This window comes from Grampus griseus (assembly GCF_964374135.1).
Source record: "Grampus griseus genome assembly, chromosome: 1".
In the NCBI taxonomy this organism is placed as follows: domain Eukaryota; kingdom Metazoa; phylum Chordata; class Mammalia; order Artiodactyla; family Delphinidae; genus Grampus; species Grampus griseus.
This window is the reverse complement of record NC_139017.1, coordinates 41,225,326-41,247,113: the sequence shown is the minus strand read 5'-3', so window position 1 is coordinate 41,247,113 and position 21,788 is coordinate 41,225,326. Positions and strand designations below refer to the sequence as shown.

At 37.7% G+C, this 21,788-nt stretch overlaps 1 protein-coding gene across 1 annotated transcript in view; it reads left to right on the top strand.

Moving 5' to 3' along the window:
- Positions 1 to 20,304, top strand: part of FLVCR1 (FLVCR choline and heme transporter 1) — a 35,493-nt gene extending 15,189 nt beyond the window's left edge. Inside the window, exons 4-10 of the mRNA XM_082669934.1 lie at positions 11,446 to 11,513; positions 12,209 to 12,312; positions 14,097 to 14,207; positions 14,797 to 14,902; positions 15,124 to 15,235; positions 19,933 to 20,000; positions 20,166 to 20,304. Of these exons, the coding sequence (XP_082526060.1) occupies positions 11,446 to 11,513; positions 12,209 to 12,312; positions 14,097 to 14,207; positions 14,797 to 14,902; positions 15,124 to 15,235; positions 19,933 to 20,000; positions 20,166 to 20,240 (644 nt within the window). The 3' untranslated portion in view covers positions 20,241 to 20,304. The remainder of the gene's footprint in view (positions 1 to 11,445; positions 11,514 to 12,208; positions 12,313 to 14,096; positions 14,208 to 14,796; positions 14,903 to 15,123; positions 15,236 to 19,932; positions 20,001 to 20,165) is intronic.
- Positions 20,305 to 21,788: the final 1,484 nt, after the last annotated feature.

Below are 21,788 nucleotides of genomic sequence, written 5' to 3'. Positions count from 1 at the left end.
TCTTCCAATCCAAGAACGTGGTATATCTCTCCATCTGTTTGTGTCATCTTTGACTTCTTTCATCAGTGTCTTATAGTTTTCTGAATATAGCTCTTTTACCTTCTTAGGTACGTTTATTCCTAGGTATTTTATACTTTTTGTTGCAGTGGTGAATGCGATTGTTCTCTTAATTTCTTTTTCTGATCTTTTGTTGTTAGTGTGTAGGACTGCAAGAGATTTCTGTGCATCAGTTTTGTATCCTGCAACTTTACCAAATTCATTGATTAGCTCTAGTAGTTTTCTGGTGGCATCTTTAGGATTCTCTATGTATAGTATCATGTCATCTGCAAACAGTGACAGTTTTACTTCTTCTTTTCCAATTTGTATTCCTTTTATTTCTTTTTCTTCTCTGATTGCCATGGCTAGGACTTCCAAAACTATGTTGAATAATCGTGGCGAGAGTGGACATCCTTGTCTTCTTCCTGATCTTAGAGGAAATGCTTTCAGTTTTACACCATTGAAAATGATGTTTGCTGTGGGTTTGTCCTATATGGCGTTTATTATGTTGAGGTAGGTTCCCTCTATTCGCACTTTCTGGAGAGTTTTTATCATAAATGGGTGTTGAATTTTGTCAAAAGCTTTTTCTGCATCTATTGAGATGATCATATGGTTTTTATTCTTCAATTTGTTAATATAGTGTATCACATTGATTGCTTTGCATATAGTGAAGAATCCTTGCATCCCTGGGATAAATCCCACTTGATCATGTTGTATGAGTCTTTTAATGTGTTGTTGGATTCTGTTTGCTAGTATTTTGTTGAGGATTTTTGCATGTATATTCATTAGTGATATTGGTGTGTAATTTTCTTTTTTTGTAGTATCATTGTCTGATTTTGGTATCAGGGTGATGGTGGCCTCATAGAATGAGTTTGGGAGTGTTCCTTTCTCTGCAATTTTTTGGAAGAATTTGAGAAGGATAAGTGTTAGCTCTTCTCTAAATGTTTGATAGAATTCACCTGTGAAGTCATCTGGTCCTGGACTTTTGTTTGTTGGAAGATTTTTAATCACAGTTTCAATGTTTTGTTTTGTTTTGTTTTGTTTTGTTTTGTTTTGTTTTTGCAGTACGTGGGCTTCTCACTGTCGTGGCCTCTCCTGTTGCGGGGCACAGGCTCCGGACACGCAGGCTCAGCGGCCATGGCTCACGGGCCTAGCCACTCCGTGGCATGTGGGATCTTCCCGGACCAGGGCATGAACCCGTGTCCCCTGCATCGGCAGGTAGACTCTCAACCACTGCGCCACCAGGGAAGCACCACAGTTTCAATTTTATTACTTGTGATTGGTCTGTTCATATTTTGTATTTCTTCCTGGTTCAGTCTTGGAAGGTTATACCTTTCTAAGAATTTGTCCATTTCTTCCAGGTTGTCCATTTTATTGGCATAGAGTTGCTTGTAGTAGTCTCTTAGGCTGCTTTGTATTTCTGCAGTGTCCGTTGTAACTTCTCCTTTTTCATGTCTAATTTTATTGATTGAGTCCTCTCCCTCTTTTTCTTGATGAGTCTGGCTAAAAGTTTATCAATTTTGTTTATCTTCTCAATGAACCATATTTTAATTTTATTGATCTTTGCTATTGTTTTCTTTGTTTCTATTTCATTTATTTCTGCTCTGATCTTTATGATTTCTTTCCTTCTACTAACTTTGGGTTTTGTTTGTTCTTCTTTCTCTAGTTCCTTTAGGTGTAAGGTTAAATTGTTTATTTGAGATTTTTCTTGCTTCTTGAGGTAGGCTTATATTGCTATAAACTTCCCTCTTAGAACTGCTTTTGCTGCATCCCATAGGTTTTGAGTCATTGTGTTTTTATTGTCATTTGTTTGTAGGTATTTTCTTATTTCCTCTTTGATTTCTTCAGTGATCTCTTGGTTATTAAGTAGTGTATTAGTTAGCCTCCATGTGTTTGTATTTTTTATGTTTTTTCCCCTGTAATTGGTTTCTAATCTAATAGCATTGTGGTCAGAAAAGATGCTTGATATGATTTCTATTTTCTTAAATTTACTGAGGCTTGATTTGTGACCCAAGATGTGATCTATCCTGGAGAATGTTCTGTGTGCACTTGAGAAGGAAGTGTAATTTGCAGTTTTTGGATGGAATGTCCTATAAATATCAATTAAATCTATCTGGTCTATTGTGTAATTTAAAGCTTGTGTTTCCTTATTAATTTTCTGTCTGGATGATGTGTCCATTGGTGTAAGTGAGGTGTTATTAAAGTCCCACACTTTTATTGTGTTACTCTCGATTTCCTCTTTTATAGCTGTTAGCATTTGCCTTATGTATTGAGGTGCTCCTCTTTGGGTGCATATATATTTATAATTGTAATGTCTTCTTCTTGGATTTGTCCCTTGATCATCATGTAATGTCCTTCCTTGTCTCTTTTTTTCTTTTTTTTTTAGCGGTACGTGGGCCTGTCACTGTTGTGGCCTCTCCCATTGTAGAGCCAGGCTCCGGACACACAGGCTCAGCGGCCATGGCTCATGGGCCCAGCCGCTGCGCGGCATGTGGGACCTTTCCGCACCGGGGCACGAACCTGTGTCCCCTGCATCGGCAGGCAGACTCTCAACCACTGCGCCACCAGGGAAGCCCCTTCCTTGTCTCTTGTAACATTCTTTATTTTAAAGTCTATTTTATCTGGTATGAGTATTGCTACTCCAGCTTTCTTTTGATTTCCATTTGCTTGGAATATCTTTTTCCATTCCCTCACTTTCAGTCTGTATGTGTCCCTAGGTCTGAAGTGGGTCTCTTGTAGATAGCATATATATGGGTCTTATTTTTGTATCCATTCAGTGAGCCTGTGCCTTTTGGTTGGAGCACTTAATCCATTCACGTTTAAGGTAATTATCAATATGTTTGTTCCTATTACCATTTTCTTAATTGTTTTGTGTTTGTTTTTGTAGGTCCTTTTTGTCTTTTGTGTTTTCCACTTAAAGAAGTTCCTTTAGCATTTGTTGTAGAGCTGGTTTGGTGGTGCTGAATTCTCTGAGCCTTTCCTTGTCTGTAAAGCTTTTGATTCCTCCGTCGAATCTGAATGAGATCCTTGCCGAGTAGAGTAATCTTGGTTGTACGTTCTTTCCTTTCATCACTTTAAATATATCGTGCCACTCCACTCTGGCTTGTAGAGTTTCTGCTGAGAAATCAATTGTTAACCTTATGGGGGTTCTCTTGTATATTATTTGTCGTTTTTCCCTTGTTGCTTTTAATAATTTTTCTTTGTCTTTAATTTTTGTCAGTTTGATTACTATGTGTCTCGGCATGTTTCTCTTTGGGTGTATCCTGCCTGGGACTCTCTGTGCTTCCTGGACTTGGGTGGCTATTTCCTTTCCCATGTTAGGGAAGTTTTCAACTATAATCTCTTCAAATATTTTCTCAGGTCCTTTCTTTCTCTCTTCTCCTTCTGGGACCCCTATAATGAGAATGTTGGTGCGTTTAATGTTGTCCCACAGGTCTCTTAGGCTGTCTTCATTTGTTTTCTTTTTTTTTTTCTTTATTCTGTTCCGTGGCAGTGAATTCCACCATTCTGTCTTCCAGTTCACTTATCTGTTCTTCTGCCTCAATTATTCTGCTATTGATTCCTTCTAGTGTATTTTTCTTTTCAATTATTGTATTGTCATCTCTGTTTGTTCTTTAATTCTTCTAGGTGTTTGTTCTTTAACTCTTCTAGGTCCTTGTTAAACATTTCTTGCATCTTCTTGATCTCCATTCTTTTTCCGAGGTCCTGGATCATCTTCACTACCATTATTCTGAATTCTTTTTCTGGAAGGTTGCCTACCTTCAGTTCATTTAATTGTTTTTCTGGGGTTTTATCTTGTTCCTTCATCTGGTACAAAGTACTCTGCCTTTTCATTTTGTCTATCTTTCTGTGAATGTGGTTTTCATTCCAGAGGCTGCAGGATTGTAGTTCTTGTTTCTGCTGTCTGCCAGCGCTGTCTTCTTTTGTGAGTTCTCCCAGGGTACTTTAGGTCCTTTATAAATTATAGTTGTGACCACCATAAGCATATGGAAAGTGTCATCAATAATTCCTTTCTTTGACCCCGTGCAAACTGTCATCTATTTTGACTACTGTATCAACGTCTCATCCTTCTAGGTCTTTCAGCATAGCAGACAGATATTCCTCCTAACACTGTAGCTTTGACTGCAGGCACCAACACATTGTGTTCCCTTCAGAGTTTTGTGACACAGTATTCTTTTGTCCTTATATTAACACTGTTTATTAACCAATACCCCCTATTTCTGTCTTACTTGCCTTCAGAAGTCACTCACTGCTATTCTTTTCTTTATATTTTTGGGGGGCAGTGCACACAAGAGTACGTAATTGTTTTATAAGTTGTAACAAGTTATGCTGTGACCTAAACTCTTACCCTTTTACTGGGATTACTTCCCCCCACCCCTTTTCTTAGTGGAAATTATTAAACACAAAAGTAGAACATTTAATTTAATGAATTCCTAAGTACCCATCATCACCCAGCTTCAACAATTACCAACAGTTCACCAATCTTGCTTTTATTTCCTCTGCATTTTTCCTGGAATATTTTACCTTTTTAATTTTTTTTTTTTTTGGCTTTGGCCACGCTGCAGCTTGTGGTATCTTAGTTCCCTAACCAGGGATCGAACCTGGGCCCTTGGCAGTGAAAGCGCAGAGTCCTAACCACTGGACAGCCAGGGAATTCCCTGGAATATTTTAAAGCAAATACCAGATGTTATATCATCTCATAATTAAATACTTCAGTTCCTTTTCTTAATTTTGGTTACCTCCACTGCTTAGCTTAAACCTAAAATTCATAACTAGGAAGCAGAGAAAATATAGTGGCTCACTATTATCTAGTAGAGCAAATTCATTTCTTTAGCCTATCATTTAAGGTGGCTTCTTTCCTTCTTTTATACCTCATTGTTTCCCAATACAAAATTCTCTTTTAGCCAAATTTATCACCAACCCTGTGTCACATACACAGACACAAACATGCCTTCACATGCACATACACTGTTAATTCTCATCTCTGTAATACATTTTGTGCCATTATTTCTTCTACCTGAAATGTGTCCTTTTTTTCCTTAAGCAGTCCTATAAGAGCTAGCTTAACGTTTACCTCACTTATTGTTCATTGTATTATTCATTCATTTATTCATTTATCCTACCAATAAGTATCAAGTATCTACTAAATATATAACAGTGCCCTAGATGCTGTGTGGATTAGAAAGAAGAATGATACATGATTTCCACCCTGAAATAATTATAATTCAATTGAGGAGATTATGTAAACCTCTGAAAAGTAAACAATAGTGTAAAAGTTATTTATCAGAAAGATAACAACATAAGAGAAGTTGTATGGCAAGTGCATGCTAAAGGCCTTCAGAATACATAATTGGGACAAGATACAAGAAAGGAAGGGGTGTGGGTGGCAGGGAGGGCATCACAGCAAAGATGGTGGTTGAGGCTGGCCTTGAAGGACAGGTTAGATTTGGATAGACAAGGGGGAAGAGGGTAATGGCATGAGCAAGGGCCTTAGATGGCACCGTCTCTGACTATTCTGATTTCTGTGGAGCTTTTATGTGTTTTATAGCACATTATTTAGCACCTGGTTATGCATAACTAATTAGGTAAAAATTTGTTTAGTTGTTTGAAATTTGTAAAGGACTTCCATATATATTATTTCAGCTAAATTTTTGAGATAGAAAGATTATTATACTTGTTTTAAAAATAAAGACTCTGAGTTCTCATTTATTTTTTAAAAAAATATATTTAAATATTTGTTTATTTGGCTGTGCCAGGTCTTTTTTTTTTTTGGCTGCATTGGGTCTTCATTGCTCAGTGCAGGCTTCTCATTGCGGTGGCTTCTCTTGTTGCGGAGCATGGGCTCTAGGCGTGCAGGCTTCAGTAGTTGCAGCACGCAGGCTCAGCTGTTGTGGTGCACAAGCTTAGTTGCTCCATTGCATGTGGAATCTTCCCAGACCAGGGACTGAACCCATGTCCCCTGCATTGGCAGGCGGACTCTTAACCACTGTGACGCCAAGGAAGTCCCTGTGCCAGGTTTTAGTTGTGGCACGTGGGATCTTTGTTGCCGCATACGGGATTTTCATTGTAGCATGAGGGATCTTTAGTTGTGGCATGCGGGAATCTTTTAGTTGCGGCATGTGGGCTCTTAGTTGTGGCATGCGGGATCTGGTTCCCTGACCAAGGATCGAACCAGGGCCCCCTACATTGGGAGCATGGAGTCTTAACCACCGGACCACTAGGGAAGTCCCCTGAGTTCTCATTTCTTAATTCTAAATTTTATTTTTATAAGATTTAAAAGGTACAAAGGACATACAATGAAAAGTCAGTCTTCTCCCATCTCTATCCCCAGGTCATCCACTCCCTGGAAGGAATCACTGTTACCACCTGCAACTTATTTTTTATCATCTGCAGTTTATTTGTGAGGCTAGTATAACCTTGATATCAAAATCAGACAGGGACAGTGTAAGAGAAAAATTATAGGCCAGTTTTACCTATGAACCTAGACGTAAAAATCCAAAATAAAATATTAGAAAACCTAACCCAGCTATTTATAAAAATGACAGTGCATCCTGACGAAGTTTGGTTTATCTCAGGAGTGAGAAATGATTTAGTACTAGAAATGTATGCATATAATTGACCACAGTAAGAGATCAAAGAGGAAAATTTACCCAATGGCTGAGGAAAAAGCATTTGATAGAATACAATACCCACTGGTTAAAGACTCTTAACCAATTGTGAGAAAAATGAACTTTCTGAACCTGATAAAGTTTATCTACAAAAACCCTATAGCAAACATCATTCCAAAGGCAGAACCTTAGGAACATTACCCTTAAAAATCAATAAGAAGGGCTTCCCTGGTGGCGCAGTGGTTGAGAGTCCACCAGCCGGTGCAGGGGACACGGGTTTGTGCCCCGGTCCGGGAAGATCCCACATGCCGCGGAGCAGCTGAGCCCGTGAGCCATGGCCGCTGAGCCTGCGCGTCTGGAGCCTGTGCTCCGTAACGGGAGAGGCCACAACAGTGAGAGGCCTGCATACCGCAAAAAACAAAAAAAAAAAATCAGTAAGAAGTAGCCCTTAAAACAAGGATGCCTATTGTCACCACCTCTATTCAACATCCAACTGAAAGTCCTGGCTGGCCCACTAATACAGGAAAAATGAAAAGTATATGAATTGGAAAGAAAAAAGATGCTATTATTCGCAGATAATATGATTATGTATACCAGAGGTCAGCAAACTGTCTTAGGAGCCAAATCTGGCCATTGCCGGTTTTTATAAAGTTGTGTTCGCTTACATATTGTTTATGGCTGCTTTTGAACTACAAGAGCAGCAGAGTAGCCACATCAGAGACCATATAGCCTGGAAAGCTAAAATATTTACTGTCTGGTCTTTTACAGAAAATGTTTTTGCTAACCCCATGGTCTACAAAATAATTCAAGAGAACCTACAGACTGTATTAGAACTAATAAGGATGGGTTCAGAAAGATTATGAGATACCTAACAATGTGAAAATATCAATTGCATTCTTATAAAAAGATACATTTTATAATAGCAACCAAAAGTATAAGATGTGTAGGAATAAATCTACCAAAAAGAACTTAATGTAAATCAGCTATACTTAAATGTTAAAAAATAACTTTATAAATTATAAAACATTGAAAGACATAAGAGAAGACCTCAGTTAAGTGGAGGGATATACCATGTTTTTGGAAGACTCAAGATTGTAATAATGTCAGTTAACCTTACAGGACCACTGTATTAACAAATGTCAATTATGGATTTGGACTGATGGAAAGGCCAGACACAGACACAGTCTTCAGAAACTGAACAGAGTTTACTTGTTGAAGGAATTAGAAAGAGGGAGTTGGGAAACCCTGTGGAGAGTTCAATAATATTCCCCAGGACAGTTGGAGAAGTTTCTTGACTTATTCGTCACCGAAGGGGTGCATAGTTAGGGATCATAATGTCTGAATGAGTGAGAGTCATATCACACCTTTTGGAATTGTACCTGTCCCCCTCCATGCCTAGTATTATATACAAAAGATTGGAGCAGACTTGTACATGGGATAGTCTGGATAGGCACTACACTCCTAGGACAGGTTTTCAGGATATTTTAGTGTCCAAAACTCAGGAACCAAATAAACCAAGAAACTTTTTTTTTTTTTTTTGAGTTAGGGCTATTTGGAGAAAGCATGATCCCTCACTGTTCCCATCTGTAGCTACTTGCTATCTGAAACTCAGACAAATACCATACTCTAGATTCAGCTAACAGTATTCTTTGCTATTGTAATTCTTTCTCCAGATTCTGGCTATCCTCACTGAGGTCTGGAATAGATTTGAGATCACCGTAGGGTACAGTGCAGTAGAGTACACTCAAGCCTCAGCACAGGCCTCCTTTATTTTCCTTGGCCTCCTCAGGCTAACCTCGCTGGGTCCCTGTGCATTCCTGAGCTCAGTGGGAAGAGAGTAACAAAGGCTAGTTACCCAGGGGTTTTTGATAACATCTTTAGACCTAGGCCTCATCTTGCAATCTCCAACTTAAACAGGGTTTGTAATAAAACTTGGCTAATTCTGAAATTACTATGAGATAAGTAAGGGCCAAGAACAACAATGGTAATTTTGATAAAGAACAAGGTAAGGAACTAACTCTCAGATATCAAGATTTATAGAGCAGTGGTAATCAAGATGTCATGTATTAGTAAGGGATAGGCAATTAGATCACTGGAACAGAATAGAGAGCCCAGGAACCTAGCCCTGTGTATCAGTTGGCATAGGCTAGGTTGTATTATAGCAATGAAACTCCACCAAAAAAAATCTTAGTGGCCAAACACATCAAAAGTTTATTTCTTGCCAATGCTACCTGTTCACTGTGAGTAGGCAGCAAATTACTCAGGGATCCAGGCACATGTCTCCATGATTACTCAGGTAGGAAATGAGAAGTGTCACTTTTACTCACCTTTAAAGTCATATGGCCATGCCACTAAGTGCCTGTATAGAGAAAAACTAGAATATTTGCAGACGGCTGTGATGACTAGAACATTATGCATATATGAAAACTTGATATTTGTAGAAGAGAATCTACATAGTAAATTGTCCTGGGACAATCAATTAGCCATAGAGGAAAAATAAGGTGAAATTAGAAAATGAATTGTGGATTAAAGATCAAAGGGTAAAAATCAGAGCTTTAATTTTTTTTTTTTTGGCCACGCAGCACAGCATGCAGGATCTTAGTTCCCTGACCAGGGCAGGGATTGAACCCGTGCCTCCTGCAGTGGAAGCATGGAGTCTTAACCACTGGACCTCCAGGGAAGTTCCCAGAACTTTAATGTTTTAGAAGCAATAAAAGGAAGGGAAGGGAACCATCTTTAGTATTCTTTTTTTTTTTTTTTTAACATCTTTAGTATTCTTAAAAGAATTTCCTAATGCAAAAAACATAAACCCTAAATAAAAAGATTGATAAATATATACATTAAACTAATGATATTTTCTAAAAGGACATGACATAGGCTATGAGAAAATGTCTGCAATGCATATAACCAACAAAGGCTTCGTACTCACAATATAAAAGTGACCCGTATTAATCACTAAGAAAAGAGCAAGCAGTCTGGGGAAATCAGAAGGCGGCATTTATATGTTTGTGTGTGTGTATATTGCTCATGTATGATGCTCAACCTTACTAGTAATTGAGGAAATCCGAATCAAAACCAAAGTAAGATACAATATCCCACACATTCAAATTGGCAAAAAAAAAAATTTTTTTAATCTGATGCAAACAAATTTGGCAAGGATATAGAGTAAAGGAACTCTGTTGATAGTACAGTAAGTCCCCTACATATGAACCTTCAAGTTGTGAGCTTTCAAAGATGCAAACGTGCATTCCGTCAATGTCAGGTGTGAGTGAAGTTGCAGCTTATCCCCCATCTCCTATTGCTGACGATCCTTCAGGTCTACCATCTCCCACCTCCTCTCCCTCCTCCAGTCAGTAACTCTTCTTCCCTGTCACTTGATGCCAGCCCCTGTATGGCAGCTGTTGTACTGTACTACTGTACTTTTCAAGGTACTGTACTGTAAGATTAAAAATGTTTTCTTTATTTTTTGTTTGTTTTTTATGTATTATTTGTGTGAAAAGTATTATAAACCCATTACAGTACAGTACTATATAGCTGATTGTGTTACTTGGGTACCTAGGCTAACTTTGTTGGACTCACGAACAAATTGGACTTACAAACCCACTCTCGGAACGGAACTCGTTCATATGTAGGGGACTTACTATATAAACTGGCACACCCATTTGGAAGAGTAGTTTGGCTATATCTAGAAAGTAGAAGTTTTACTCCTAGGTACATACTTAGAGAAACCCTTATACATAAGAACAAAAACATAGTATTTATTGCAACATTGTTTTAAATAGCAAAAAACTGGAAAAAGCCTTAACATGTCTATTGACTTAGGACAAGAGATAATTAAATGGAAGTATATTCACACAATGTACTATTATACACCAGAGAAAACTGATGAGCTAGAACTAAAAGTATCAACATGGTTAAATCTCAAAACCATGATATTGAGTGATATGAGCAAATTGCAGATGGATACTAATACCATATTATTTATATAAAATTTAAATACATGCAGAATAATTCTAACTGTTGTATATTGATACACATATGTTATAATATCTACGATGATAAACACCAAGATCAGGATGGGGATTACCTCTGAGGAAGAATAGGATTAAGGAAGGTCTAAAAAAATGAATCTACAGCAAAGATGGCAAAATGTTAATGTTTAGCAAGAGGGTGATGAGTAAGGGTATTTGTTAAATTAGTCTCTGTACTATTTTGTATGCTTGAAATATTTAATAATAGAAAAACAATAAACTTAAATTTCAGCTAGGTTAAAAGACTTAGACCTAAAGTTTTACAACATATGTGAAGAAACTCCATGATTCAAACCTAGTCATATGATTCCTGATAACCAGCTGTTTTTATTTTTCCTTTTTAAGTATTCTTTAATTAACATTGTCTTACTAATTGCCTTATAAGTCTTCGATGCAGGGGTGAGATCTCTGAAAGAGGGATTCTGTCTTAATGCTTTAACATTCATTAGCTTGTGTAGGCGCTCAGGAAGCAATCCGTTGCTAGATTGCTGGATACAATGTTATGCATGGGACTGTGATTTCTGGTCCATATTGTCTGAACCTAAATAATAGTAAATGATGTAACGACAGAATTTTACAATCACAATCTCTAGTAAGTTTAGGTGTTACGTTGATCAGTCCACATCCTGAAAGGGGATAGCAAGAGGTCTTAATTTTTTCTGTCAACTGTCTAAGAAGACATTATATTTTCACAGCTGTCACAGAGTGTTGCATATTACTTTATGAACTAGTACATGGTACATTGATAGTTTTCTCTTTATTTATTGTAGGTATCATGACTGGAGCGTTTTATTCAGTCTCAACATTATTAAATCAAATTATACTGACATACTATAAGGTAAGCTTCTGCCTATATTGTGTTGCATGCCTGGCCAAGAATTTTTCTTTAGCAATATAATTCCTGTTAGCATGATCATAAGGCTAAAGATTTATGACCTTGTTGCTGTAAATGATTTATATTTGTTTTCACTGAGAATACATTTGATCCAGTTTATAAAACAACATGGAAAGCAGAAGTCATTATTGCTTTGACAATACCTCAGTCTTTTAAAAAAATTTTTTTAAAGAGATAATGTGACTGGTTATATGAAAAAGAACAAACTTTAAAAGAAACCAACACAAATATAAAGATGTAAATATCAAGCTCTGATCTCTCTTTGCTTTTGAAAGGAGAATGCAATTGTAGTATGTAAAAGCTATCAGCTTAACTTCCTTTTCAGACATCTGTGAATTACTTAAGAATTCTAACAAAAATTACTGTACTTTCTAACCATGGAAGATCAAGAAAAATTCCCTTTTTGATTTCTCCCATATATCAGGGTTTTTTTTTTCTGTTTTAATGTAGAATGTCCTTTAACATGTGCTTTACCTTCCTCTACCCCATTCACCTTAACACATGTACTGAATTCTTCATGTTATATTGTATGCTTAATTTTATCTGCTATTTCCATTGACTTTGAGAAGGTATTGGAATGTGAAGGATCTGTTTGAATTAGAAGTATCTGATCAACTTCTTTTGAAAAACATTTTAAGGGAGAAGAAGTGAATGCTGGAAGGATTGGGCTAACGCTAGTGTTAGCTGGAATGGTGGGCTCTATTCTTTGTGGTTTATGGCTGGATTATACCAAAACATACAAGTAAGTGAAAGTAGGCAAATGTATGGTGTACAACCTAAGGTATTTTGGTTTTGAAGGAACCTTTACTTTTTATTTTAAGAAATTTACAAACTGTTATTATTACTAAAAGACTTGGATTCTAGACACTCTTAGGTTCCCTTAACTTTTGAATACAGTAGTCTCTGTATTATCTTATCGGTCTTGTTGATTTCAACTTTGAGAACTTGGATACCTTATGAACTCTCCTCCCCTCTAATAATACTCACATATACCTCTTCAGAACGGATCATTTCTATTCTAAAAAGGGCCCTTTCTGAGAAACATTTGACTTCTGACAGAGACTTTATATTGCTCTTTTCTCATGTTATGAACTTAAAAACAAACAAATAAAAAGTTGTTCTTTCCTATCAAAAGGCTTTTTGGTAAAAATTGTTTGGCTAAAATGCCCCCAAACTGTAGTTCCACTTAACTATTATACTGTAATACATAATATGAAGATGCTATATTAATTGTACATCTATATGGAGCCAGAAAAATGCTAATACAAAAGAAAAAGTGAGTAATACCAACTAGGAGACTGAGAAAGGGGTTTCAGAGGCAGCATCTTTTGCACTGGGCCTTAAAAGAATAGCTATATTTCAAAAAAAAGAAGAAGAATAGCTACATTTCTTAACAGACAGAAACTTCCCATCTGTTTGGGAGAAATGAATGAATGGAACTATGAATGAATGAAGTAATGGAACTATGTCCTCTGCGCCTTTCAAGGCCTAAGATATATTTGATACCATTATCTAAACCCTTTCAACGTACTGCTGATCTTGAAATTCTCCAATATAGTTCTCGTGTAATTTAAGACAGCACTTACTATGGCTTCATTATTATGTAATGGTAGCTTAGAGTAAAACCCATTAAATTTGTAGATGAAGGGAGCATATGTAAAGGATTTATATTTATTAATAGTCTTTGGTCCATTTTATAATTAGGAAACTGGATTGGCATAGAAATGTTCTTTGTTGCCCTGGCTTTCTTCTCAGGATAACTGCCACTCATTCACCAAGTTCCTGGTTTTTTTTTTTGTTTTGGTTTGGTTATTTCTGCGGTACGCGGGCCTCTCACTGTTGTGGCCTCTCCCGCTGCGGAGCACAGGCCCCGGACGCGCAGACCCAGCGGCCACGGCCCACGGGCCCAGCCGCTCCGCAGGACGCGGGATCCTCCCGGACCGGGGCACAAAACCCGCGTCCCCTGCATCGGCAGGCGGACTCTCAACCACTGCGCCACCAGGGAAGCCCAATGGGAAGTAATATTTGATCCCTGTCCTTAGGATCAGGTGTTCCTGATAAGGTGTTCACATATGTAACGTTAAATAATAATATAACAGACTAAAATAGATGTCAAGTGCCAATTATGTAGATAGAAAATGATTAGGGAGTTTGGAAGAAAGGAGAATCTTGTAAGCTGCAGTGGTTAGGAAAAGCATTTTGGAAGAGGCGGAATTTGATCTGTATCTTGAAATAACGGATAGGGAACTATCCCATTTGGTGGCACAAAAATGATTTTATCCTTATGAGTTTTCCTTCTTGTCTGAGCATTGGATATGATGTGAGTTTTGTTGTCTGTTGCTGTTGAAACTTAAATTTAATCTTTCAAGTCCATGCCTTGGTGGAAACATTTTCCATAGATAAGAAGGGGTTAATCTTGAAATCTGAAGAATTTATTACCGTATGGACAGAGCATAGCTAGACATGATTTTTATATGCCTAAGAAAATCGGACAAAATACTAACAATTTTGTTGTTTTTGTTTTAGACATACTACTTTGACAGTTTATATTTTGTCTTTTGTTGGAATGGTTATATTTACTTTCACACTAAACCTTGGACACATTATCATCGTGTTTGTCACTGGAGGGTTGCTTGGGTAAGCATCACATGTATTTAGGAGGAATGATAGCATGCTGTTATAATTCTGAAGTACCACTACAGTGGTTTTTAACTTTTTTAAGTTCATCCAAAAGTTCTTTAATATTTTATTTTTTTATTTTTATTTGTTTAACGTCTTTATTGGAGTATAATTGCTCAAAAGTTCTTTAATATTTTAAACTTTAAAAATCTGTCTTGTGCACGCCAATGTGTAGTTCTTTACAACTATAAAAAATTAGCTTAAAATTATTTTTTTGCTATACTGTAGGTGAAAAATGGATAAGCCTTACTTCATCCAAGTAACTTTACTTGGCTAGAAAGACAACTGACTTAGAAAACTAGGGGTAAATTTTTCTCAGGAAAAAAAATGAGAAACTGTTTTGCTTCCTAGTTCATGGTTTTGCTTCTCAGTTCTCATGTCCTTGGGTTAATTGGTGAATCATCATAGTGCCTTCCTTTCACATACCAACCTCAAAACATTCACTTACTTGATAATTAGAATAGGTCTGAGAAGTTAAGCAATTGCATCAATATGTGATATTGTCCTTTTAATGATTCTTTCTGTGATTTTGGATTTATTTTCTTAGTTTCTTCATGACTGGTTACCTCCCCTTGGGTTTTGAATTTGCTGTTGAAATCACTTACCCTGAGTCTGAAGGTACTTCATCTGGTCTTCTTAATGCTGCTGCACAGGTAAACCTCTGATTTCTCTTAAATCTGAGACCATTAGTTTACCAAATAGTCTAGTGGATAATGAGTTTGACCATAGTTTTTGTTTTAAAAATTCCACCTTTCAATGCATGTTTCTAGAAGCCAAATCATATGAATAAAATAGTTAAGAAAAGTTCTGGGGAAAACATTATATTTGTTTTAAAGAAGCAAACAATAAAAATATTTCTCTTACTTTATTTTAGATATTTGGAATTTTATTCACATTGGCGCAAGGAAAGCTCACATCAGACTATAGTCCTACGGGAGGGAACATCTTCCTCTGTGTTTGGATGTTTGTAGGCATCATTTTAACAGGTAAATTAGGGAATTTGCCTGCCAAAGTACTCGTGTCATGTTGTCTTTATATTTAATTTTCATTTATATTGCTTCTCAAGGCTTGACAGAACTCAAGAAAAAAATGAGATAAAAAGCAGGATATTATTGTTTCCCTTCAAGGAGATGAATCTATGAATTCATTTTTCGGGTTTCAAATTCAATGCAATTACTATGCATAGAAAATAAAACCATTGTAACAAGTGTCAGTAAAGGCCTGGAATGGACAGACCTGGCCTCAAGTTGTGATTCTGCTGCTCACTAGCTGTGTGACTTTGAAAAGTTACTCAACCTCTCACATCCTCCCTTTCTCATTTATATAATAGGGTATTAAAAGCCTGCTTTATGATGGTTATACAATTTTTTGAATATAATTTTAAAAACACTGTATTGTATACATTGTGAATTGTATCTCAAAAAAATGTATATAGATGTAATATAAATATGGTAAAAATAGCAAAAAGAAAGGGGGAAATGCAACTATACTATTGCAAGATTTCTACATCTTTCTTGAAGTAATTCTATATAAAGTCTAAGAAGATTGTGATAAATTAAAGATGCACAGTGTACTCCCTAGAGCAACGAATAAAAAATAAACAATAACAAAAAAAGGCTGCCTTAGGGGGTTGCTGTGAGGATTAACTGAGATGGTTGATGAAGAGCTCCTAGTATAGTGTCTGGCACCTAGGACATGCCTGATCATGTATCACATAGGCTGCTTTTTTTTTTTTTTTTTTTTTTGGTGTACGAGGGCCTCTCACTGCTGTGGCCTGTCCCATTGCGGAGTACAGGCTCCGCGCAGGCTCAGCGGCCACGCCTCACGGGCATAGCCGCTCCGCGGCATGTGGGATCCTCCCAGACGGGGGCACGAACCCGTGTCCCCTGCGTCGGCAGGCGGACTCTCAACCACAGCGCCACCAGGGAAGCCCTGCTTTTTTTTTTCTTAAGATTTTTTTTTTTTTTTGGCTGCGTCGGGTCTTAGTTGTGTGGCATGTGGGATCCTCCGCTGTGGCGTGCAGGCTCTTTGTTGCAGCACACTGGCTTCTCTCTAGTTGTGGCCCGTGGCTTGTGTGCTCAGTAGTTGCGGCACATGGACCTAGTTGCCCTGTGGCATGTGGGATCTTAGTTCCCTGACCAGGGATCAAACTCATGTCCCCTGCATTAGAAGGCAGATTCTCAACCACTGGACTTCCAGGGAAGTCCCCTTAAGATTTTTTTGATGTGGAGCATTTTTAAAGTCTTTATGGAATTTTTGCTTCTGTTTTATGTTTTGTTTTTTTGGCTGCGAGGCATGTGGGATCTTAGCTCCCCAACCAGGGATCGAACCCACACCCCTTGCATTGGAAGGCGAAGTCTTAACCACTGGATCGCCAGGGAAGTCCCAGGCTGTTATAATGTGGTAACCATGGGATGAAGTCAAATGGTGGTGGTGGAAATAGCGTGTGGAATTATTTGCCAGTTCTTCTTAGGTTTAGTCAGAATAGACATGGGCAGGAAAGAGAATAGAGTGCCCGATCTCCAGAAAAAGAGCATGTAAAAGAACTTTTATCCATAGTTTGTCCAGGCACACGGGTGTAAGGATGAATTTCGGGGCAAGATTTATAGGGAATTCCCTTGCAGTCCAGTGGTTAGGACTCTGAGCTTTCACTGCCGGGGCCCGGGTTCGATCTCTGGTTAGGGAGCACAGATCCCACAAGCTGTGGGGCGTGGCCAAAAAAAAAAAAGCAAGATTTACATCCAGTAGTGCTTCCAGGCCCATGTTGGCCTCAACTGTTATTTCACTTTGTTAATTTCTTTCAGAGTCCCCTTGTCAACATGAGAGACAGAAGCCATGGAGACTTGAAGAGGGATTATTTTTTTGATCTGCTATAACTTGATTCAAGGATAGAATCTAGCAGAAAGATATGAATCAAGGCTTCTTTTTATATTCGTTTGAATACCTGATCATTCTTTTTGAAACCCCCAATATGATAAATGCTTACCAGTGATAAGCACTTATTTTGGAAATACACAACCACCTAAGGTCACTATCATTCATTCATTACACTCAAAGGGACTAAATGTACCATTTCCTCAAAGAAAAACATCCTACCACGGAAGTGTTTTCTTCTTATTCTCTTCAGTTAGTAAAACAAAGTGTACAAAACTGAATGTTCTGTAACTGAATGTATGTAATTTAATACATTAACTGTCTTAACTACTGATCTGTCATAAATAATTCCATATTTATTCTTAATTTCCAGGGAAGTAACACCTAGCTATCAAATAGAGTGTTTCTGTTGCACCAAAAAAGGGAACAGTTTTGTGTTCTCTTTTCACATTATCTTATAGTAAGATTCATAAATGTTCATTCAAACAGGTGAAGTACAGAAAATTAATTAAGAAGTGAAAAAAAGATCTTTAAAATTAGTTTTACATTGATACTTTTGCCACCTAAAAATACTAATTAATGTCTCTCATATGTTGAATGTTTTACTGGAGAGAGATGATGGATTTGTATCCAGTAGTTATTTGTTTAGACAGAGGAAAGAAGGCTGGGAAATTCCTGAGGTGTGGTGAAGGTGGTACCTTTTCTTTTTACATTTTTTTGAGAATTGTTGGCAGATCTTGTTTTGACAGGGGAATTACCATTTAAATGCAGTGCATTCTGCTTTTCCAGTATTGACAGCTCTCTGTAAAGTCTATTATATAGGCTCCTTAGCCCATTTATGTCCATTAAAAAAAATGTTTCTAAACACTTCACAGTGTTTCTAAATTCTATGATTAATATTAATGGTAAAGAAATCCACAGTTTCCCCCTAAGTAGCCTCTTTGATTTGGTGGATTATACAACAGTGTCGAACGGATCAGCCGATATCGATCATTGCTGCAATTTAAAGCATGCCGTTTTAATATCAAGCTGCTTGTAAATATGAGCTTGTTATACAACATCACTTTAAAATCATTTAAATGCATTCAGAAAGGCCATTTTACATATGTCCAATTAGTTCAGCGTAAATATCTGAATTTCTAAAATATTGGTATCAGTAATGGAACAGAATTCTAAGGGGCAGTGTGGATTTCTAAAGAAGCATTAGTCTAATTTTTAAGACTGGTTTTACTTTCACCTTTCAGACTTTGCTTTATGACTGATTAGATTAGTTAACTACCCACAGACTTTTATCTTTTCTTGTTTTACACTCTCTTTTTGCAGTCTGTGGCCTTAACTACCACATTAATCTGTACCTCCAGACCCTGATCGCTTTTACATTTCAGACCAATATGTCTAATCATCTATTTATCTCTGGACCTGGATGTCCCATGGGATTTTATACTCAACCTATGCAGAACTGAACTCACCACCTTTCCAAGCACACCAATTCGTCTTGTATTTTCAGTTTCAATAACTAGGACCTCCATCCATTCAATTGCCCAAGCAAGTCACCCACTTCCCCCTCCCTAATCCCCATTTTTCATATCCTATCAAACCACTGAGTCTTTTTTTAAAAAATATTATTTACTTATTTATTTTTTGGCTGCGTTGGGTCTTATTTGAGGCACGCAGGGCTTTTGCTGAGGCATGCGGGCTCTTCGTTGCGGCGCTGGGCTTCTCTCTAGTTGTGGCGTGCGGGTTTTCTCTTCTCTAGTTGTGGTGCACAGGCTCCAGAGCATGTGGGTTCTGTAGTTTGCGGCACGCGGGCTCTCTCATTGAGGCGCACGAGCTTAGTAGTTCTGGCATGCGGGCTTAGTTGCCCCGCGGCATGTGGGATCTTAGTTCCCCGACCAGGGATCGAACCAGTGTCCCCTGCATTGGAAGGCGATTCTTTACCACTGGACCACCAGGGAAGTCCCTCAAACCACTGAGTCTTATTGGTTTGATTCTAAAATATCTCTGAAACCTGTCCTTATATCACCATTTCTCACACATGCAGGCTTTCCCACCTCTCGGCAGGATGAAAGCCTCTTGACTTGCCTTCCTGCCTCTAGCCTTGTTGCTGATGACATCCCCCGCACAGCTGCCAGACTGAGTTCCCTAACGCACAGACCTGATCATGTCCTCCTCTACTCAGACGCAATGTCATCCTGCCAACCCAGCCTCCCATCTTGCCACCTGCCTCTTGTACTTGATGTTCCAATGATCCCAAACTACCTCTAGTGCCAAGAATAGGCTGTACTCTTCCTGTCCTGGTCTCTTGGCATGTACTGGTTTCCGCCTGCCTAGAATGCCTTCCCCTCTCCTCTTATCTGCTTGACAAGTTCCAACTCATTTTTCAAGTTTCAGTTCAAACATATCTCCTCTGGTAAGCCTTTCCTGATTTCCTTCTGACATAGGCATTTTTTTCCCCACACTTCCGCTACACTGTGCATGCCTGCATTATTGGAGTTGTTATACAGTGTTATAATTGTTTGCATGTCAGTGTTTCCCTAGCCTGGAGTGTCCTTTAGGGAAAGAATGGTGCTTTTCATCTTTGTGTCTTGGTTCTTAGCATCCTGTATTTGTTCACTAATGAATGACTTGCTAATTAAGTTAATGGCTTAGAGAGATACTGTTATTTTTTCAGGCTACAAGAATGTTATGGCATATTATGGTACTGTAGAGTGCTAAATTTGACAGTATCAAAAAAGACTTTGTACTGCTTAGAAAAAAGTATATTTATACATACTCTACGGTAACTCCATTGATGCTTCTCTGTTTGCAGCATTAATCAAGTCCGATCTGAAAAGACACAATATAAATAAAGGAATTACAAATGGCGATATTAAAGCTGTAAGTAGTGAATATTTTTATGATTATACTATTGGGAAATGTGTGCCTAGAGTGAGTATAAACCCGTCTGCCCCATCAGCTGTTTTTTTAATTCCTGTGGCTCTGTCATAATGGCATATGCCAGATACGTACTGTAAATTTTTTATCCTCTTATTCTTTCTACAGGTACCAGTTGATAGCCCCACAGATGAAGAATCAAAAACTATTCTGATGTCCAAGCAATCAGAATCAGCAATTTGAGGTGAAAGGAAAAGTTAATATCATGTGATAATTGAGTAATAAAGCTTAGTTTATAGGTTGTGGGGAATGGACACTTACTTGAAAATTATTGTATGACTCCTGTATGCAGTTACTGTTCTTATTTGTTAATTTAAGCAATATTTTGCTTAAAATACTTTTGTTTACCTCATTTTAACACTACCATTTATCTAATGAGTGTCCCATCTTATATTATTGACCTAAAAGTAAGCTTCTTTACATTTGGTTTTTAAAAGTGAATGTTCTTTTTGTAGAAAATGGAAGCTTAGAAGGCTTTCTAAAATGATCATATGGAGGTCCAATCCCTTCAGGTCACATAGGAGTACATGCAATTTTTTTATATAAAACTATCCAGTGGAACCAAGTGTACAACGTATTCCTAATTATCTCCCTTTCCATTGTTCAGACCAGCTTTCCAAGCCCCCTCAGTGTGAATACAGTCTACGAATATGACACTTCTAACCCACCAAATGACACTATTGGGATGAGACTTCCAGATGACCTCTTAAGATTTTTCCCATTTCTTACATTCTTGTTAGAAAATACTTTGTAACAGGTACTGTCAGTGACCATAAAAACTTTTCTGTGTGCAGACGGAACCCATAACTTTGGTCTTAGGCATATGTTCTCATTAAGCGAAGTAGCTCAGACACAGACTCATTACCTTGAGTTCTTCTTTGTGCTGCCTTCCCATTCATCGTAAGAATGCTAACACTATATTTTTCCACTCCAACTTGATATAGAGTAGTTATGTATCCACTACCTTTTTTTACTCTTTTTTTCTTCAATATATAACTTTCTAGTAAGAAAATTTCATCCTATGTGTTACTGGCTTTTTCATGATTTTTTGTATCACACCTTATACTTTTGCCTTGAAGATTCCTGAGATAAGGAACTCTGTAATAACTTCAGGTAGCCTAGGTATTCCCATTTAGTGGAGACCTCTTGAAATGCTGTCTGTTCTAATTCAGAAAATCATTCTTTATGGAATCTTTATCATTCTTTGAGGAATCCTGTGCCCAGGTCTGTGCTCCCTCAGTGTGTTGGGGGAGTGGATTCTTTTCTTCACCACAGAATGTGCATAGGCTCCAAACTGTTGGAACATCTGCTCTTTTACATGCTCAGGGTAAGGAGAATAGGACCAAATGCATTTCCACAGTGCCTACCACTGCGTTTTGTTTACAGTGAGAATCTCAATGTTGTTCATGTCCTGGCTCTCTAAGCTGATAGGGAATATCTTTAGAGTAATGGCATTTAAACAGCCATAATATTTATATTATGTCCACAGAAACACAAAAAGCCAATCAGGTATTCCCTTGAATATCCTTGAAGTGAATTAGCAATTCTGATTTGGGTGTACTATATGCATCGCTTTATACTGAAATTATAACATTCTCTGTAACCAAACGACAGTAAATTATGTGGAATCTTACCTTGGAGAACGTGTTACCAGAAGAACTTAGCTGGGAATCAGGAACTTCAGGTCTATGTCCTGGATCTGTTTCTAGTTTCCCTGTAAATCAGGCAGCA